Source organism: Xyrauchen texanus, chromosome 10 (assembly GCF_025860055.1).
Source record: "Xyrauchen texanus isolate HMW12.3.18 chromosome 10, RBS_HiC_50CHRs, whole genome shotgun sequence".
In the NCBI taxonomy this organism is placed as follows: domain Eukaryota; kingdom Metazoa; phylum Chordata; class Actinopteri; order Cypriniformes; family Catostomidae; genus Xyrauchen; species Xyrauchen texanus.
In genome coordinates this window covers 21,460,549-21,481,050 of record NC_068285.1, presented here as the reverse complement: position 1 = coordinate 21,481,050, position 20,502 = coordinate 21,460,549, and the positions used below count along the sequence as shown (strand labels likewise).

Genomic DNA, 20,502 nt, shown 5'->3' with positions numbered 1-20,502 from the left:
TCTCCTGGAAACATTATTAAAAAAAATTATATAAAAATCAGACTTTCTATAGCTTGGTATTATTTAACATTTCACAACTTAGTCCCACTGTCCACATATGTGAAAATGTTTAGGAAAACTATTTGCTGTAGAATTATTTTTTTTAATTTTTTTTAATTTTTATATTTTTGCTTGTATATTAGGTCCTACTAGTTACAAATCAAAAATGGAAATGGAGAATACACACCACATTTACGCTCTGGCCTCAGGAGGTTAAAACAAGAAATATTGACATGATAAGTTAAATACACAAGATATTTAAACTTGCTTTCAGAGATTCAAATTTGAATATAGTGTAATGTATTTGTCACTTGTTTTTCACTTGTTTAAGCTTATAACAACTGGAAAAGTGTTGCATAACCAAATACACTTATATTCAAGCAAACATTCTCTGAAAATGAATTATTTTATAGTGTTTTTAAAGATGTTTAGACCATTTTACAAAAAAAAAAAAAAGACGGAAGGACGAAGGATCTGATGAAGAATCAGATTTTTTGCAGTTCAGAATATTTAATCAGACTTTGCCTTTAACAGAGGTTAGACTGTGCAATATACAGAACAAAATGGATAATTACCAAGTTCGGCATAGTAGAAAGGGTAGTCGCCCAGGTAGGATGAGTACTGGGGCAGTGTAAAAAGACCACCAGGGTGACTGTTCCACATCAGGGTACTCCTGGAAGTCTGCTGAAGCACTCTGTCCTGAATGATCTACAAGAAACAAGTAAACAAACACCTTGCATTAAATGGCTGGTTGGCCAAAAATAATCATTTTGTTATCATCTGTTCACCCTGAAGTTGTAACAAACCCATATTGCATCTTTTTTTCAATACAATAAGGTGAATGGTAACCGAGGCTCATAATTTGCCTGAAATTTCCTTTTGTGTTCCTTGAGGTTTGGAACAACATAAGGACGAGTAAATGGTGATTTAATTAATCGTTTTGGCTGAACTATTACTTTAAGCATAAACACCTCAAGACGCTGCTAGTTTAATTCACTCAATGGTGACAGATGTGTCGTTTTTGTGAAAGGGTAAATTAATGTTGCAAATTGAAACTTCAGCTGAGGTGCAGCTCTCGGTCTATAAACTATAAGACAAATGATCAAATGCTCCACTGATTTCACCACCTTCATCGTGCCAATCAGCTGCTCGCAGCATTAAGAGAAGCAATTGCATCACTGGCCTTGAATGAAGCTCTATGCCGCGATTGGGTGCTGTAAAAAGAGACAAAGACGGATAGGTTTTTTTTTTGTTGCTGTCATTTTTTGGTTTATATTGTGCCCCTTGTTGCGAAAGTGGCTTGGCTTAGTGACAACCTAATCGTTCGCAACTGGAATGAGATTTCATACAAGCTGGATGTCTCTGAGATTGTGTCTTCAATGAAGATGCCTCATACTAGGCCTGGAGGCATTTTGTAGTACAAATTAATCTTATAGAATTTACTGAGAAGCTGGATCATCTGAGTGGATTCATTAGGATGCCGAGATTCCCTGCATTTCATCTCACTGGGTGCACACAAATGTTTTTCAAATGCAAATATAGTTTCTATAGAAAGAAATAACTGCATAATAAATTGTACAACCCCTGGCAAAACTTATGGAATCACCACAATCTCATTCACCCAGCTTTTTTACATCGTGGCAAATAAACAAATCACAGATATGACAACAATTTGTTTTTAATGGCTGAACATTCTGGCTTTGTGAAACATCCCTCAAACTAATTAAAAGAACATTATTTTAATTAATGGCATATTTTTTTCCAGATCAAGTAGAGGAAAGAATTATCGAGTCATCCAAAAAAAAAACAGTACTTTATTGCTCCTCCTCTGGCTTTTATGATGGCCTGAATTCTTTGAGCCATGGACTTCACTAATTAAAAACAATATTCTCCATCAAGCTGGTTTCAACTTTCTTGAATAGCGATTGACAGATCAGCCTTGCAGGATGGAGCCTTGTCATGGACCAATTTTTTCAATTTCCACCATAAATATGAGATCCAGACTGTTTTCTGGCAATGTAATTGAGTTGATAAGCCTTTCCTGAAGAAAAGCTTTAACACTCTTTGCTCTGTGGCAAGATGCATTATCATCCTGAAAAATGACTTCATCATTACCAAACATAGTTTCTATTGAAGGAACGAGAAAAGTGTCCAAAATTTCAATGTACACCTGTGCATTGACTGTTGAGGTAATGATTGCAATCTCCCCTGGTCCTTTACCTGACATGTAACCCCATATCATAAATGACTGGGTAAATGTGATTGTTTTCTTCAGGCAGTCATCTTTATGCGTTTCATTGGAACGGCACCAGATATAAGTTCCAGCATCATTGCCTTGGTCAACGCAGATTCGGTATTCATCACTTTCATCCAATCATGCACACTCCATGATTACTTCTCTTTAGCCCTCTGCAGCCTTGTTTTCTACTGTTTAGGTGTTTGTGATGGTTTTCGCTTGGTTTTTCAATATGTAATCTTTTCTATAAGTATCATCAGTGATTGATCTACTGGGGTTAGCAGACAACTGATGAGAGTTTTTTTAATTGCCAAAGCGATTCCAATATCTAGATATCTAGCAGGGTGGCCAATATCCCATATTATGCCGATGTATACAACATAATTTACAAACAAAAGGAACTAACTAACTAAATAACTGTTCAAAAAGTTAAAAAATAAAAATGTAGTTCTAAAAATTCTTATTCATTCATCTGATCTCATTTGAGCGTTTTTCCTTTGATTTCTTTTTGTCCCCCCTTGGTGCAGTCAATAATCATTTGACACCACTGAGATTAAGCTGTAGCCTTTCGCCCTTGTGAAGCCCACCTGTCATCTTAAAAACCCAATCTGAGGGGCTGATGAAAGGACATTCCTCTCGCTCAGCTAAAAGTCCTCCCTTTTAGTGACTGAAGACATGTGATTGACGACTCAATCTCGCAACAGGATGGCCGCAATCTTCCAAATGGAGGGGAGTGAATGAAAGAGACTCTTCGGATGCTGGCTGTAATTGCAATGAAGCAGTACCTTCACTGTGGGAGGCTGGGGGTTAGACAGCCCTGTCACTAGTTTAGAGTCTTTGGGGGTTAATTGTTGTGATTTGTTGATTGTAGATGCTTCTGAACTGTATAAAACTGTCAGTGGCTAGGCATGGAGTACAACTGCATGCAAATAGGCTAACTGTGGCAAATTGTCACACTTATTACATTTATGTACAAGTAAATACCTTTAAGTCATTACTAAAAAAAGGCGGCTGAATATTTCCACCATTTTTATTCAGGGAAAAAGAACAATTAATTGAACACATGCTGACATTGTGACAACATGCCCCAGTGGCGGGGTACCATATGTGGCAACATGTCACAGTGGAGCCGGTCATTAAACAGCCTATATTATGCTTTTTTATAGGCTCAAATGTGAGTCCACATTGAAGATTTGGGATTCAAAATCTAATTTAAGCCTGGAGAAATGTTTCAGTATTTTGAAAAATGTACAACAAAGAAACTATGACATAAAATGATTAAATATTTACACTCACAAGAACTTCATTAGGAATACTATGGTCCTAATAAGGTGTCCAACATGGTCTTCTGCTGTTGTTGTCCCATCTGCCTCAAGGTTTGACATTTTGTGAATTCTGAGATCCTGTTTTGCTCACTACAATTGTGCAGAGCGGTTATCTGGGTTACCGTATTGCCTTTTTGCCTGATCAAACCAGTCTGGCCATTCTCCATTGACCACTCTGATCAAGAAGGCGTTTCTGTTCGCAGAACTGCGGCACACTGGATGTTTTTTGTTTTTGGCACCATTCTGAGAAATCTCTAGAGACATATGTTTGAAAATCCCAGGAGATCAGCAGTTACAGAAATACTCATACCAGCCTGTCTGGCACCAACAATCATGCCACGATCAAAATCACTGAGCTCAAATATTTCCCCATTCTGCTGGTTGATGTGAACTTTAACTGAAGCTCCTGACCTGTATCTGCATGATTTTATGCATTGAACTGCTGCCACAGTTAAGTTGGTTTACAGATGTTCCTAATAAAGTGCCCAGTGAGTGCATGATTCTGCACTACATCTAGTTTACTAATCAAATGAGCAAATTTGTGTCATCTTGATACCTTTGTACATACGGTCAAATTCCCTTGCCTCCATTGATACACACAAGGTTTTTGGAACATTCTTAAACCATGATGGATAACTTTCACAGAAATTGTTATGGTGATAATTCAATTTGCATTAAAAATAAATAAAAGTGCTTTAAATTAGACAACAGAAGGGTTTTCAGAAGTGGACTCAGACTTCTGAACCCCACTGAATATCCTTGGATTAAATCTGGCATGTGAAAGTGTACACACTTCCACCCCTTCTCATACATCATAATATTCAACACTGTCAAAACTATTTGAACCCACAATTGGGGAGTAGCTTTTGTGTCTAAATCATCTCTAGTGGGCATCACAGCTGTGGAATGAGAATATTTATGTGTGTGTGTGTGTGTGTGTGTGTGTGTGACAGCAGGAGATGGCATGACTGAACAGTTATTACTTACTTCTAGAGTGGTGAGCACAATCTTTTCCAAGGAGGAGAAGTAGGCCTCCCACAAGAACTGTGTCTGCTGTCGCAGAGCTAGAATCTTATCCTGATGAATGGAGTGCACCGTGGACGGGATCTAAAAAGAGAGAGAGAGAGAGACAGCATGGTAAATCAGAACACTGCTGCTAGAGAGGTTATGTATGAGTGCTCAGTAAAAAGACCAAACAGAATGAAACTAGCAGAAAAGGCAAAGAGGAGAAAGAGGAATGATGAGGTGAAGACCTGAATGGTTGCATTTTCTCAGTGGAAATAATCAAATAGTGTATCTTGAACAATTTGTATTTCCCCCCCTGTTGAGAAAACAGATGAAAAAAAGGGCATCTAACAGCTCTAGTCTGGTTGTACTCAGCCCCATTAGCTGGTAGTCCAGCTGATCAACCACCTAAACCAGTTTACACCAGCTACTGACCATAAATGACCTGCTTTATTCAGCAAAAATCTATGAAAAAAAAACAGATCACATCACAGGCTTGTTTTTGTTAGATTTTCATCAGAATGCAGACCTTACATTAGAAGTCAAAGAGAGGGAGTCAATGAGTATTTGAGCAATTGTGGTAATTCAAATCTCTGAGGTTACACAGAATGGGCATAACAAGACAAGAGATAGGAGTATAGAATGGAATAACAGAGTTATTTATTTCTGACCTGCAGTAGGAGCCTCTCGTCCCCGATCACAGCAGCTGTGTTCCAGTCGATGACCTCGGAGAAGGGAAGTTCCCAGCCATTACTCAGCATGACCGGCACACAGGCAGCCTACACACACACACACACACACACACACACACACACACACACGCGATGGGGTCACAGTGTGAGTCATATGTGCAGTGTTTTGATTATGAGACAGCACAATTGAGAAAAGGCACTTGTATAAACTAGTAATAGAACAACACAATGGATTGCATATTAAATGGCTTCAACTGAATGCCAGAGAAGCCATTAGCCTTGTTATTGATACTAACTCAGAGTCCAGCATACAGATTGCAACAACAAATCCATTTATGCAATATACAGTTACTCATTATATAAGCAAATAGAAAGTGAGGAGGAAGTGAGGGAGAGACAGAAGAAAGCGGAGGACAATACAATAAAAAAAATTAAAAAAGGCAAATTAAAATTATTTTATAGTGAGAGTTGCGATAACAATGACTTTAATGTAGTAATCAGTTATGTTTATGGAGATGAGTGGGGCAGAGTATAGCCCCAGCGCACTATTGTCTATTGGTATATGTCGCGTTGATGTCACGTGCGTAATACGGACAGCAGTGATGACAGACAACCAGCAACTAGGGCTCTATATCAATATTTTGACTTCAGGACGATGCCAGCCTCTAGTACCTAGATACTGAAACTAATTCACTAAAGAACACTCTGTCCAACAGAAAAGTTTGGAAAACTTTGTAATAATTATTACAGTGAAAAACAATGCCTTACATGTCAATTACAGTATATAATTCTGAATTATTCTGAGCTCTGTATTGCCTATATTTTGTGTATTATATACAGTGAGGAATAAACTTAGATCATTAGGTTTCTACACAGCAAGGGTAAATTGCACCTCATCTATGCTTTTGGAAGGGCGATGTATATTGGTGAATATTGGAAGGAAGCAAGTTAACTTGTTTGGAAGGAAGTTAATTTGTGGGAAAAAATTTGAGGGATGTTTGGATTGAAGAAAGAGAAAGGAGGAAATAGAGATGTAAAGAAAGAAAGAAGAATGTCAAGAATAAGAATAACATATATATTCCACCACATTGTTTATGGAAAAATTATGGTGAGAAAAAAAAAGGGCACTAAAAGAAATGTGAGTTTCCTTTTAAGTGAGTTTGAGGTGTAGAAATGGAGGGATGAGCAGCTGCTGTGTCTGACAGCTGTTTGACGTAATGAGAACCTGCCACTCAAGAGGTCATAAAGGCGTCAGCTGAGCAGAGTGCACCACAGGGCATACAGTGGTTACAAACGTACACAGAGTGTGTGTGTGTGTGCTCCAGGGGTAAAACGCTGAGGTTTGGGAGTGTGTGCAAAATGAGAGCTATCAGGAAAGTGTGTGTGTATACTGTTTGGCAATACATGTGAGGGCCAAACTTCTGAAAATGGCCTCACAGTAAAATCTCTTGGAAGTGACTTATGAGGATGGTGAACATTCGCAAAAAAAGGTTCATAAATGGAAACATTTTGACTTAATTAAAATATGAAAATGCCATAAGGTGTAACAGGTACAGATAACAGGTGTAGGGCTAGGGTTTAGAAACTATAAATAGCTGAATTTTAGAACAACAGTAGTCAATGGGAGCATTGGGAGGTCCTCAAAGGAAGGAAGGAAGGAAGCAAGGAAGTTTGGAAGGACATATGGGCTGCACTCCACTTCACTTTAAACATCCACTCACTAACTTCTGTAAGCACTTCCCCTCTGGGAATCCCTGCCACCATTTTGGAAGTCCATTCCACTTGTTAAAGAGGGCAAGGGAACTTTCTGCTGACAGACCCTCAACCCCTTGATTTTGACTGACTCGATTGTGATGTAAAACACAACTCTAGTGAATGATATAACGGAGAATTGTTTACAGCTGTAAGTAAGTTATGTAAAATAAACAGTTTAGAAAAGTTATATTGATATTTAACTGTGTAATACTTGTAGCAAACTTAAACGGACACAGTCATAGCCTGAGTTCATTGCAATGTTACAATATTCATTTGTGTAAAACTTAATCCTTTCTAACAATTAATTCTAATAAAAAGTTCATTTATACATGACAAGATTTATGCATACACCACTGAAATCAGAACTAAACTTTACCTCAATTTGTGATCAATCTCTGAAGACATTGACATCTCAGGTGCAAAATTAGCCAAATACTTCCAAAAAATGTAATCATCCCTATTGCAAGAGACAACGAGCTACAAGTGATCAAGGGCTTAGGCCGTTCCATTTCAACCCATTGCAGGGGTTTTGCCAGTAGTCGGCAAGGCATTTCGCAACGTAAGCAACAACGTACATCCGTGATGGAGGGAAGTTTGCGAGGGGAGGGTGTAAAAAAGCCATGGAAAGAAGTTTAGAGTGACATACAGATGGAGGTTTGGAGGGACACATGATAGAAGGTAGTCTGAAAGGACATATGGAAGAAAGGACGTAGGGAAGAAAGTTTAGCAGGATGTATGGTAAAAAGGAAAGAAGGAAGAAAGGAATGATGTGTATGTGTGTGTGGTCACCTGCAGAGCCTCCAGGAAGCGAAAGGAGCCCAGTCGTCGTCCCCGTGGTACCAGACAGAAAGTAGAATTGTGCAGCATTTCACGGTAGTCATATCTGCAGAAAAACACACAAGCACAAATGAATGATACATATCCCCTATTTGAAATTCAAGTGTCATTTTTACACCACGGCTGTACTACTCTCTCCCTTCTCCACAGAGCCATAACTCGCCATCCCAACAGAAAGATCAGATGTTGCTGGGTAATGAGGTTATGACACATGCTTTGGTCAGGCAGCCACATTTATGAGCCGCATATATGTGCAGAATCTATTCAGGCACACACAAACGGTATAAACAGTGTGACATTTTATCTAAAAACGGAGTACACACACACACACACACACACACACACACACGCACACGCACGCACACGCACGCACACGCACCATCCGAGCGCAGATGTTTGAAGAGATAAACAGGCATGTTTTTCCTCATATCAAAGAGACAGTCCTTTCTCTGCCCCCTGTGCTCAGATCTCAGGTCAGCCACAGCAACACAGATGGAACAATGTCCTCTCACACGCACACGCAAAGATACACAAACGTCAAAGAGGTCGCAAGGTTAAAGGAATGGACAGTTATTTATTGTCCAGAAAATCATTCATCATTTACTGGTGAGCATATAAGGTGAAGGTTGCATGACCGCTCGTGTGTAAGTCAGAGATGCTGACTTCCATGCTGCCATTATCTGCCTCTACGATGATCTTGCTGACTCGAGTGCAGCTGTGCCGTTTGCCTCCTCAGCTCATTGGAATTTTATTACAGTCTGAAAATGGCTGTCTACACACAAACATGCACACATACAAAAAAACATGTACTGTATATTGAACAAATTTGAGTAACTGACAGGCAACTGAGGGGAGGATGGTACTCAAGAAAGAAAAAAAAAAAAAGGCAAATATAATGACATAAATGGGGTGTAGCAATTATAATTAGCAAAGTTTAAGAACAAATAGAAGTCAATAGGTGCTTTGGGAGGCCCACACAAATAAATGTGTAAAATGTAGTGTGTTTACAATTTGGAAGGAAGGAAAGAAAAAACAAAGAATAAACAAAAGAAACAATGAACAAAAAGTAAGAACAAAAGGAACAAAAACGTAGAATGAATGAAAGAACAAAAGAAAGAAAACAAACAAACAGAAAATTAAAGAAATAAAAAAAACAACGACCAACTAAAAATTTATACTGAATGATAGAACAAAAAGAATGAGAAAACAAAAAAGAACGAAAGAAAATCTAACAGAAAATAATGAAAGAATGAACAAATGATTGAACGAAAAGCACAAAAGAACAAATAAAATAGCAAACAAATGAAAGAGCAAAAGGAAAAGAACGAATAACGAAAAGAAATAAAGAGAGCAGAATGACAGAAGCATTAGTAGATGCTCACATTCAATAGAGCCTGAAATGCGCGCGCACACACACACTAGAACGAAAGAGAGGCACAGAGCCATTCTGTCGCAAAGTGAACAAACAAGGCATGCGTGTGAGTGCACACGCCCCAGCTGTCTGGATATCAGACTGATCCCGCGTTAATGTGATAGAATATGAATGAGGTTGGAGGGCAAGCCATGGTCTCTGTGGTGCCATTTCACATAGATTAGCTACCTGGAGTAATATCAGACAGTCGGCAAACACTGATGCTCACTCCGTGCCACACTAAGTTTGAGCAGAGGACAGAAATTGTGCTGACATTTTCTATATGGTGAATGAATTACTGGACACATGGTTCCCCGTGCCCCAAACAGCATTTTAAATAGTCAAAATAATGTTTTTCTTCAGCAACCCTGAACAGAAAGACAAACAGCACAGTAGCCATGGGTTTACATTATAAAGCACTATAAACCAGTTATTGTCATTGTCTTAACTGGCTGACGTGGGTGTATATGTGTATTACTGTCACTTTATAACTGTCTGCTACCTCAATAACTGCTATGTGCATAGAACACTATCTCATAGTATGTTATGTTTACATTTTTAGAAACTGTCATCTTTTTGCACTACTGAGTACTGGTCGGCGCTGCACTGTCTCTCACTGTGCCTATTGTCCTGTTCATTGTCAGAAATTTGTTGTACTGTCCCGTACTTTTTGCACATGTTTGCACGTGCACTTTATATAGTTATAAATAGGTTTTTTATATAGGTATTTTATTTCGTTGTGTTGTCTCATGTGGTCCTGTGTTGGTCCTTTGTTGTTTTTATGTAGCACCATGGTCCTGGAGGAACGTTGTCTCGTTTTGCTGTGTACTGTACTAACTGCATATGGTTGAAACGACAATAAAAACCACTTGACTTGACTAGAGGGTAAAACATCTGCAGAATTAGTACAGTGTTTGCACAAGATATGGTAAAAAATGTCATTACCATGTTCTTTTTTTTACATGGTACCATTGAAATAACATGGCATTTTAGACAAGTACCATGACAAAAACATATTTTTGGTCATGATAATGCGATGGTATTACTTGAAATACCTTCAGTAAAAAGTAAATAACATACCATATTAATCAATTACCATGGTTTTCGGTGCATGTCCCAAGGTAATACCATGTTTTTGGTCATGAACCTTGGTAACCCCATGGTATTAATTTAAAATACCTAGGAGTACCAATAAAATAGCATGGAATAAACATGGTAATCACTTACCATTACTTTGTAGACATGGTACCATTTAACTATAATGGTTTTCTTGATATATACAATGGTATTACCATGTTGTCCTTTGAAATACCTTGGAGTACCATGTGTACAACATGGTATTTGAATATGATAATCAATGAGTACCGTGAATATTTCGACATGGAAATTCGTAAATCCAAAGAAACCATAATGTTCTTGACATACCATAGTAGTTCCATGGTATCCTTTGCTATCAATATGGCAATCATTTGGTACCTTTGTATAATCAAATCTGATAGAATCATTGAACCATGATACAGGCACAGTCCTTACACTGTAAGGGTGTGTGTGTGTGCTTGTTTGATTTCAAAGTAGCTAATATTCTGTCAAACATCAAGCATCTTCTGACCTTGGGCAGCTCAGACCACTCCAAATAAAGAGCACAGTGAAGATGAGTGTGCGTAAAAGTGTGCGTTTATACACTAGTGAGGGTGTCTGAGTGTGTGATCGCGCACTGGCACACACAAATGTTTGTGTGGAGTGAATGTGTTGGAATGAGCAACTATGTGAGATGAAATGCATAGCAGAGAAAAGTGTTATGAGAAGTATTACGAGAAAACTGCCGTTGAGTGAATCAATATTAGAGTCTAAAAAGTGAAGCTCACCCTATGTGTTTGGGTTTATTTCACAGGTTGGGTACAATTATATTAACTTGCCCAAATAAAGCCCTAAACAAGCTTTATGCTGCATCTCCATAGCAACTCCAGCTAAATGCCTCCATTTGGAGAGTGCTAATCATATGCATTCTGCACATGGTTGATGGGGGAGCCAAGCATGTTTTTAAAATCTCCAATGTTTAATTTACCTCCATTTCCAGCACATTCAAAAACCTTCTCTCAAACATACTAGCCCCTGCTCCCAGATCCGAATGAAGATTGCCTGGGAAATTAGCCAAAATGGCAGTCCCTTTTGAGGCAAAACAATCAGCCTGAGGTGCAGTAAGCACACCTCCCAGACATAAACTCATGAGAACACCCCACAAAACTAACTGAAACTAAATATAGACAAGCATGTGTGATGTAGGAAATCATAATTTGAGACCACTTTAGCATAAAAGTAAACATGGGCATTCATACAAATATTGTGTTAATTTTCAACTGGTGACAGACTTATTCACAATCAGGATTGTTATGTTGACTAATATAAATTTGTCAGAGAAAATTTTATATTTAATTCAATGCAAGTAAAGATGGGGCAATGAGGAACAAAAGTAAACTTTACTGTGAACATTTTTCATTGATGACGCAAATTAATCAGTGATCGCATTTGCATGCACAATCTTACTCTGATTATCAGAATCAGAATGAGCTTTATTGCTTACACACACAAGGAATTTGTCATGGTGACAGAAGCTTCCAGTGAAAGAGAATTCAACATACACTCACCTAAAGGATTATTAGGAACACCATACTAATACTGTGTTTGACCCCCTTTCGCCTTCAGAACTGCTTTATTCTACGTGGCATTGATTCAACAAGGTGCTGAAAGCATTCTTTAGAAATGTTGGCCCATATTGATAGGATATCTATTGGGTTGAGATCTGGTGACTGTGGGGGCCATTTTAGTACAGTGAACTCATTGTCATGTTCAAGAAACCAATTTGAAATGATTCGAGCTTTGTGACATGGTTCATTATCCTGCTGGAAGTAGCCATCAGAGGATGGGTACATGGTGGCCATAAAGGGATGGACATGGTCAGAAACAATGCTCAGGTAGGCCGTGGCATTTAAACGATGCCCAATTGGCACTAAGGGGCCTAAAGTGTGCCAAGAAAACATCCCCCACACCATTACACCACCACCACCAGCCTGCACAGTGGTAACAAGGCATGATGGATCCATGTTCTCATTAGGTTTACGCCAAATTCTGACTCTACCATCTGAATGTCTCAACAGAAATCGAGACTCATCAGACCCGGCAACATTTTTCCAGTCTTCAACTGTCCAATTTTGGTGAGCTCTTGCAAATTGTAGCCTCTTTTTCCTATTTGTAGTGGAGATGAGTGGTACCCGGTGGGGTCTTCTGCTGTTGTAGCCCATCCGCCTCAAGGTTGTGCGTGTTGTGGCTTCACAAATGCTTTGCTGCATACCTCGGTTGTAACGAGTGGTTATTTCAGGCAAAGTTGCTCTTCTATCAGCTTGAATCAGTCGGCCCATTCTCCTCTGACCTCTAGCATCAACAAGGCATTTTCAGCCCACAGGACTGCCACATACTGGATGTTTTTCCCTTTTCACACCATTCTTTGTAAACCCTAGAAATGGTTGTGCGTGAAAATCCCAGTAACTGAGCAGATTGTGAAATACTCAGACCGGCCCGTCTGGCACCAACAACCATGCCATGCTCAAAATTGCTTAAATCACCTTTCTTTCCCATTCTGACATTCAGTTTGGAGTTCAGGAGATTGTCTTGACCAGGACCACACCCCTAAATGCATTGAAGCAACTGCCATGTGATTGGTTGATTAGATAATTGCATTAATGAGAAATTGAACAGGTGTTCCTAATAATCCTTTAGGTGAGTGTATGTACATACAAACATATATACATGACATAAACTGGTTTAACCAATAGCGCGACTTTGGGATGGGACTATGTTTGTCTGGCCAATTATTTTCATAGGTTATTTTCATATTGTCTACCCTCACTCTTGTAGAATTTACATTTGTATACATGGAACGTAGCTTGAAAATTTCAGATCTCTGTCTTTTAATTGCATTACAGTGCATTTGACCAGCAAAAGATTAGCACTCCAAAACGCAGAAGAAACATGATTCCTATTTGATTACAGTTTAATGGGGAAACATTTATAATCACAGTTACTGTAATTATATCCATTGTATAACCCAAATCATGCATATGAATGTTAACTGCAAGATCACAAATTTGTGTGTACAAATACAACAGCCAACCAGTCACTAGCAGGACACTCCAAGATGCTTACGGCTGTGTGTGTGTTTGTGAGCCCCTATGAAGTGTCCGTACTGTCTTTCCAGCACTCTCACTGTAACTAATTCATTATAACAATTAGTGCTCATTAGAGGGCTTATGCTAGTTTCAATTAGCATCCAAAACATAACAACCAACAGGCCTTCCAGGAAACATTCCCTTCATATAATCCTATAACAGCCATGTGCCCTGGCTACAACACAGGAATCAAATCTGGCTTCAATAAAGTATTATAATTTGTGACCATGTTTCTTTGTTACTCAATGGGTAATATTCTTTGTTAGCCCAAATTATAGGGAAGCATTTCTAGTTCCAAACTGGCTATTTACCATATGAGGTTCCATGACAGTTAAGCCCAAAGTATACTTTGAAGTGAACGCTCAGGACACGTGATGCAAATTTCATCTTCAGCAGACTGCTCGAGTACTGAACCCGTTCCAGATTTTTCTAACCACGCGTATTCTAAATGTGCTGAATGCATATGCACCTGGAATTATATGCACTTCTTAGTGGGTCCACAAGGTGGTAACACTCACGGTGTTGTTGTCACAAAGAAGCACTTGAAGATGTAATCTCCGCTAAACAACAGGACATGAAGCAGGAAACAACAACAACACTGGAAGCACGTGAGATCAGGAGATACATGCCTTTGTATAATTTGAGCCTGAAGGAATATAAAGACATCTTTATGGGTCTAAACTCCTGAATAGAAATAGTACAGGATCTCAAAGCAGTCAGAGCACACATGCGCCAACTATCTGTGTATATGCGCACAATAAACAGAGTATACTTTGCAAGGCTGCACGTTTGATAGTATGCATATGCTAAGCGATCATGTCAAAACCGAAGTATACACTGGAATTTAAGAATTTAATCTACATTAAGCATGACTGAATACATGTATATCCATATGTAAGCATGACTCTCTCTAAAGAGTCTAAATATGAGTCCGCTTTACTCATTTCTACTCTTTAAGACTTCCACTACCATTTCCTTTTCAAGCATATCAGCTTCAGTTGTTGCAGACACTTGATAGGCTCGTCTCGTACAAAAACCTGAAGTCTATCATGAAAATCTTCTCAATTTGTCCTTTCATCTACCTTCCTCTCAACTTAAACCAGATTGAGACTAATGTTTCAGTTTTGCTAAATCGTGATTCGAGCTTTTGGATGATGGTCTTGATACAGAATGAAGGAAGATCAAATAAAATATTTAAGGTAGTGTCCATCCATAATGTGCTCACCCTCTTGTCATGCAAAACATGTATGCCATTATTTTTTCAATGGGAAATTTTTTAAGAATCTTTATGCAGCTTTTTCCCCCCAAGCCATGCTAGTTCATAGTGACCACATATGTCGAAGCTCTAAAAAGAACAAATAAAACGCACAAAAAAGTAGTCCATATGACCTATTTGCGAAGTCGAAGCTCACATCTAGCTAGTGTTTGCGTCCATAACTTAAATTATCGGCGCCATCACTGGTAGCAAAACGTTCTCACGTGTTTAATAACAAAACATGTTTTATATTTTAAATCCGGAAATGTTATCATGCTAGACGCAAGTTTTGGAGGAGGTAAAGATTATCAGTGAGAAAAAAAAACTTAAAATGTATAGTATGACTTTAGAAGACTTTGCACATGTCATATGGACTACATTTAGGAAACAGCTTGCTATATATTTGTTGTCCTTTCTGGAGTTTGACAGACATGGTCACTACGAACTGTCATCGTGTAAAGTAGTTGTATAAGAGTTTGGAATGATGTGTAAATAAATCATTTTTATTTATTATGCTTGATTGGACTGTCAGCACACAGGGACACCTAGGTCCATACAAACCAGTTATTCTGTCAGGACACAGGGACAAAAACGTGTCTTGATTGGCTGGCCTGTCAGCGAACAGGGACACACTTTGTAAAATACTGGCTGTCCTGTCAACATAAAGGGATATATTTTAGTTCTGACTGGCTGTGTGGGCCTGAATGGTTGGAAGTGTGATTCAGACCATGGCATGTTGATGACCAGATGTGTCTCAAAGCACCAGTTTATATCCAGATGGTTGGCAGGACTGCGATGACGTGACTTTGCACTCAAGTCTGATTTGGGACATATCAGCACAAGCCCACATGCAGTCTCTCTTTATGTTCTGCGTGAGAAGCATTTACAGATGGAATAGTCTTCTTTTTTTTTTTCATAGATCACAGACTTCAGCAGTTAAAACATTCTTAAGGTGTCAAAGCGCTAAACAACTAAGTGGGCTGAAGTTGTGCTGTGACAACCCTTTGTACTGGTAAAACCCTGTTTTGGTCTGAATCTGTGCAGTCAAGCAATGGGAGGAAAACAGCTCCTAATCAGCATTTGTGAAGGGTTTTGATTGCCAAACTTAAATCAAAGGAGCCTTTTTAGTTGGAGTCAAATGCCTGTGAAGGCTGAAAGCGGCATTTCAGACTAAACTTTTATAGACTCCGACGATCTACAAAAACGAATAAACTTTGGAATCATTCAGTGACACAGAAAATACGTTTTCTCCAAACAGCAAGTAGACCAAAATATTTCACAGGAACAAGGCGGGCAGCTAACTAAAATAACACCACCACTCAAGATTAAAGGCTCCAAGCAAGTTTAGAACATTTCAATGGTTTTACTTGGTCTGATATTTTAGCCAAGATGAACTCCTACTGATGTAATCAAAACCGGCAGTCCCATTTACTGTATTCCTACCCACCCAAAGTTGAACAAAAATTCATAATTACCTCATTTATTTGCAAACACATTTAAATTTATTCTATTTTAGGGCTAAATCCACAATATTGTCTCACCATATGTAGCTCTAATACAGAGAGGTAGACAGGGAGGGCATACACAATTATAGCTGACTGGGCTTTGCAGATGGGGTCTTCCAATTGCTGGTAGACTCCCTAAAGACCCTGAACTTCAGTAGTCCCAAATTCAGCCACCCAAAACCATATGCCATGCCCTGGCTAGTGCATGTCTCTAAAATCAAAAAATTCTTATTTTCATAATAAAAAATAAATAAAAAAAAAAATCTCCTTAAATTTCACTGAAAGTTTTTAAAGTAAACAATATTGAAATACTGATTTTTATTATATTTTATAATTTAGATAATATTTTATTATATATTTTTTGTATGACATATACTGCCATTTGTATGACATATACTGCCAACATTATCATGAAAATGATGTTATAATGTTTTTTTTTTTATCGTGGTTTTCCCTTAAAACGAATTAAAACGAATTAATTTTTTTACTTTTTAAATGAACTTGACATGTTCTTCTAGGTTTCGTGTCTGACCCAAGCAGCATTTTCAAATAAATTCCTTTGCAGGACAATACTATATAATGGTGGGTCTCTTAGAGCTAGTCACATAGCTAGAAGGACAACAGACAAAGGCGCAGGGGGTGGTCAACAGAGGTCATATTGTGGTTTTGGACACTGTGGGTACAAAATACCATCCATAATAAAGTCTCAACAAAGAAGCTAATTCTTTTGGGAGGACACCGCAGCTGGTGTCAGGTTGCTCAGACAGAGACTTGCAGTGAGGAAATCTGGGGAGGAGGATGATGAAACAGGGACACTGCTGAAACAGGACGGAATGGACAGACAATTAAGAATGAGGGGAGAGCGAGACTGAGGGGTAGCTGCTGCTGCTCTCTCTCCACTGGGACAGGAAGTAGAGGGAAGAAACATTCTGCACCTGTGTCCTCAGATCTTTGCACACCATGGCCAGAAATAAACCAGGGCTCACCGAACTAAGCAAAAAATGCCCCAAATATTGAAAATATGGGGGCAAAGATGCTGCTGTAGTTTTATTATCTGTTATATATCATAATATTCCATTCCAAGCCTATCTAGCCTATGGGTTTAGTGCCTCAGCAGACACTGTAGTGACCTAAAGCTGTCAGATAAGTTCTGTATTTGTAGACTCAGAGGTGCGTGTTGTTGAATGTGTAGCTAATATGAAGGTTTGTTTGTTTAAAAAAAGCTCAAATCAGCTCTGAGAACATTGAATGTGCATTAAGCATTATTTACAACTAATTTTGTGTTTAATGTTGAAACAATTTTATAGATAACAGCCCTATTTGTTCAAATTTGATATGTTTTTTTTTGCTGCTGATTACGAAAAAATGCTTATATATAATATGCATGAATGTACAACCCCAATTCTGAAAAGTTGGGACAGTATAGCAAAGGGTGAATACAATTTACAAATCACTCCTTTTTGTTTTTATTTGCATTTTTCATAGTCACAACTTTTTCAGAATTGGGGTTGTATTATATATAGACACCCCAGAGGGTTAAAAATACATGGTCACACTATTCCAGACTTACTGAGCTTGAAGAGAACTGCTATCAGCCACCATTCAAACCTTGTGCTTCAGTTTAGAATGGTTTGCAGTTTTAGCTCACAATTAAGTGAAACTCAGCAAGCCCACTGAAGCTCATTAGAGTCCGTTAAGTCTGAGACTGAGAGAAGTGTTGTCTGAAAAATTAATGAGAAAACTAACTGATAAGGCTTTCCCCACTCCTGAAAAGAACACTAATTAAAGGAGAGAAGATTATAAATAAAGAAAGGAGGGTGGGGGACTCATTGGTAACCTGGCAACCAGCTCTGATGTGTGAGAATAATATTTCAAGACTTTTTTGATATGGAGCACAATGCACACACAGGACAAATGGATGGCAGACAATAAGAGTCAAAAAGAACTATTTACATTAGTGTGTAGAGATAAAAAGCACTAGATACAGGATAAGATGGAGGGAAGAGTGGAGGGATAGCTGCCAGGACAGAATAAAATGTAAGATGAATGAAACTGTACTGGAGAATGATGGAGATGGAGAAGGCATTGTGAATAATTATGAAACAGCACATAAATCAGACTGTGGGTTTTAACTAAGTGAGGATGGGGGAACGATTTAAAGGAAGTGATATAGAGAGATACACACAAACCTTATAGCTGTTTGTGAGGGAAGTTCACACTAACCCAGGTTTCTGCACTGACTGCTACTTCCAAAACAAGGAGCCAATATTTATATCTTCCCAAACAGAAGGATTCTGTAACCAAGAAGCCTGACATCAGTCTAAAAGAATCTGCGCTCCTTAGCTTCAAAAGCTGCACTACTCATCGGAAAGTGTTACAGCACAGAGCGAAAGAAAGAGGCTCACAGAACGCACCATGCCAATTACGCCACAAAACCACACTCCGTTGGGACAGCAAAAAAGTCTGCTACACTTCTATAAACACAAGCACACCTGTGTGTAAATGTGCAGAGAGATGCCCCAGTGCACAGAAACTTAGATAGCCGTTTTGAGTTTAGGCAAATACAGGCAGTTTGCATACAGTTCCTTACAGTGACAATGTATGCATCAGCCTCCAGCGTGAAGTGGTTACCAACGATGCATTCTCAATCTGTTATCATGTATTACAGTGAAGGGCTCAATATTAAAGATGTGCTGATTGTACAGGGCCAAGGTGAGATTTTCGGGTCAGCTGACGGAACAGTCACTTGGCTAATTGGGCCAGTGCGGTGTTGTCAGTAAATGTCCATCGATCATTTTTTATTTTTTTATCTTACACCAATGGTTTTCTGCAAAGAATTGAACATAGAGCTGGGCAATGAAATGATATCTTTATTTATAAATAAATAAATAAATAAATACATAAATAGATAGATAGATAGATAGATATATCTCTCGATGATAAACTTTTGAGTTATTTTCTATATTTAGCTTATGTTTTACAGCTAGACGATCGGATCAGGTATGTGTCACTAAAAGCACAAACTGTTCTGCAAAGTTATACACACTAGCTAACTGGATCACAGTCATGAAATCCGCCTGTTTGGAAGTAACAGCAGGCTAGCAGACTACCCTACTGTCATGGAAACTAGCTACCTAGCTGTCAGGCTAGTATGGTATTGTTGTATACTGAAGACAGCAGCACTGACAATGCAATTAATATACAGCTATCAACTGAACACCATTGCCATTTATTTATATACCATTTAAGTAAACTTTTTTTTTTTTTGGTCCATAGTGCTGTCATGGGCAAGAAAGTGTTTTTTCTTCTTGTGATGTTTATAGGTGGCTGGAAATCCAGCTTACTGTTCCTTAGTGCCACCTACTCCACAGAAGTGTGGAGCATCACAAGAACATCTTTCAGAAGAGCCAAATGTCCGCTCAAGATGAAGAGGCGTCACACACACTTTATGTAGGATTAAATCCTAAAACAAGTATACTTTAAAAGGAAACCAACCCCCTTTTGTTGAAATAGCAAAAACAACTTGTGATGGTCTTGGAAGCATGGGTTAGAATTAGTTAAATTAACAAATCAGTGGCGTAATGTTTTGCATTACCAGTGAAAATCAAGTGTTTTCATGAATTTATAGCAGCATATCATCAAGCTTTTTCCAATTTTCATTATGGTGGAGACAGTGAGAATTCTGGCAGGGTAAGTAAAAAAAACGTAATAACTGGCCAGGTGAAAAAAAAATATCTTGTTGAACCCTGCAGTATCAGCAAGTATTAAATAACCTGATGAAATAGGCACCATTCTGTGGTTTCTGTTTGGTCTCCAAAAATTTGTATAAATAAAAACTAAAAACAATTCAAGCTGAAATAATAGGACAAATTGACACTTGTATTTGCTGTTATGGCAAATACATGGGCTGAACAGTGCAGGTCAAATAATTGGTGAATATTAATTTGATAATATGAAATGATCTCCTCAGAGTGGATATGTTATTAGCAACAGTAAAAAGAAAATGACCATGAACAAAAACCCACAAAAAGACTTAAAGCCTATTAACATGTGCAAACAGGAGCAGTGTCTTATCTCTTGCACACTTTAGAAACCAGAAAACAGATTAGCTGCATCTCACATCACATACTTTTGCACTATTCTATACCATTTTGTAGTGCAAGTAGTGCGAGTAGTATGTTCACACTAAAAATGCAACAAAAATGTTTTCTTCAATTGA

General features: G+C 38.4%; 1 protein-coding gene across 1 annotated transcript in view; it reads right to left on the bottom strand.

Annotated features, from left to right (window-relative positions):
• LOC127650534 (exostosin-1b-like) overlaps positions 1-20,502 on the bottom strand; it is a 117,294-nt gene that overhangs the window by 26,021 nt on the left and 70,771 nt on the right. The window contains 4 exon segments of the mRNA XM_052135998.1: positions 615-747; positions 4,588-4,707; positions 5,277-5,384; positions 7,842-7,935. Of these exon segments, the coding sequence (XP_051991958.1) occupies positions 615-747; positions 4,588-4,707; positions 5,277-5,384; positions 7,842-7,935 (455 nt within the window).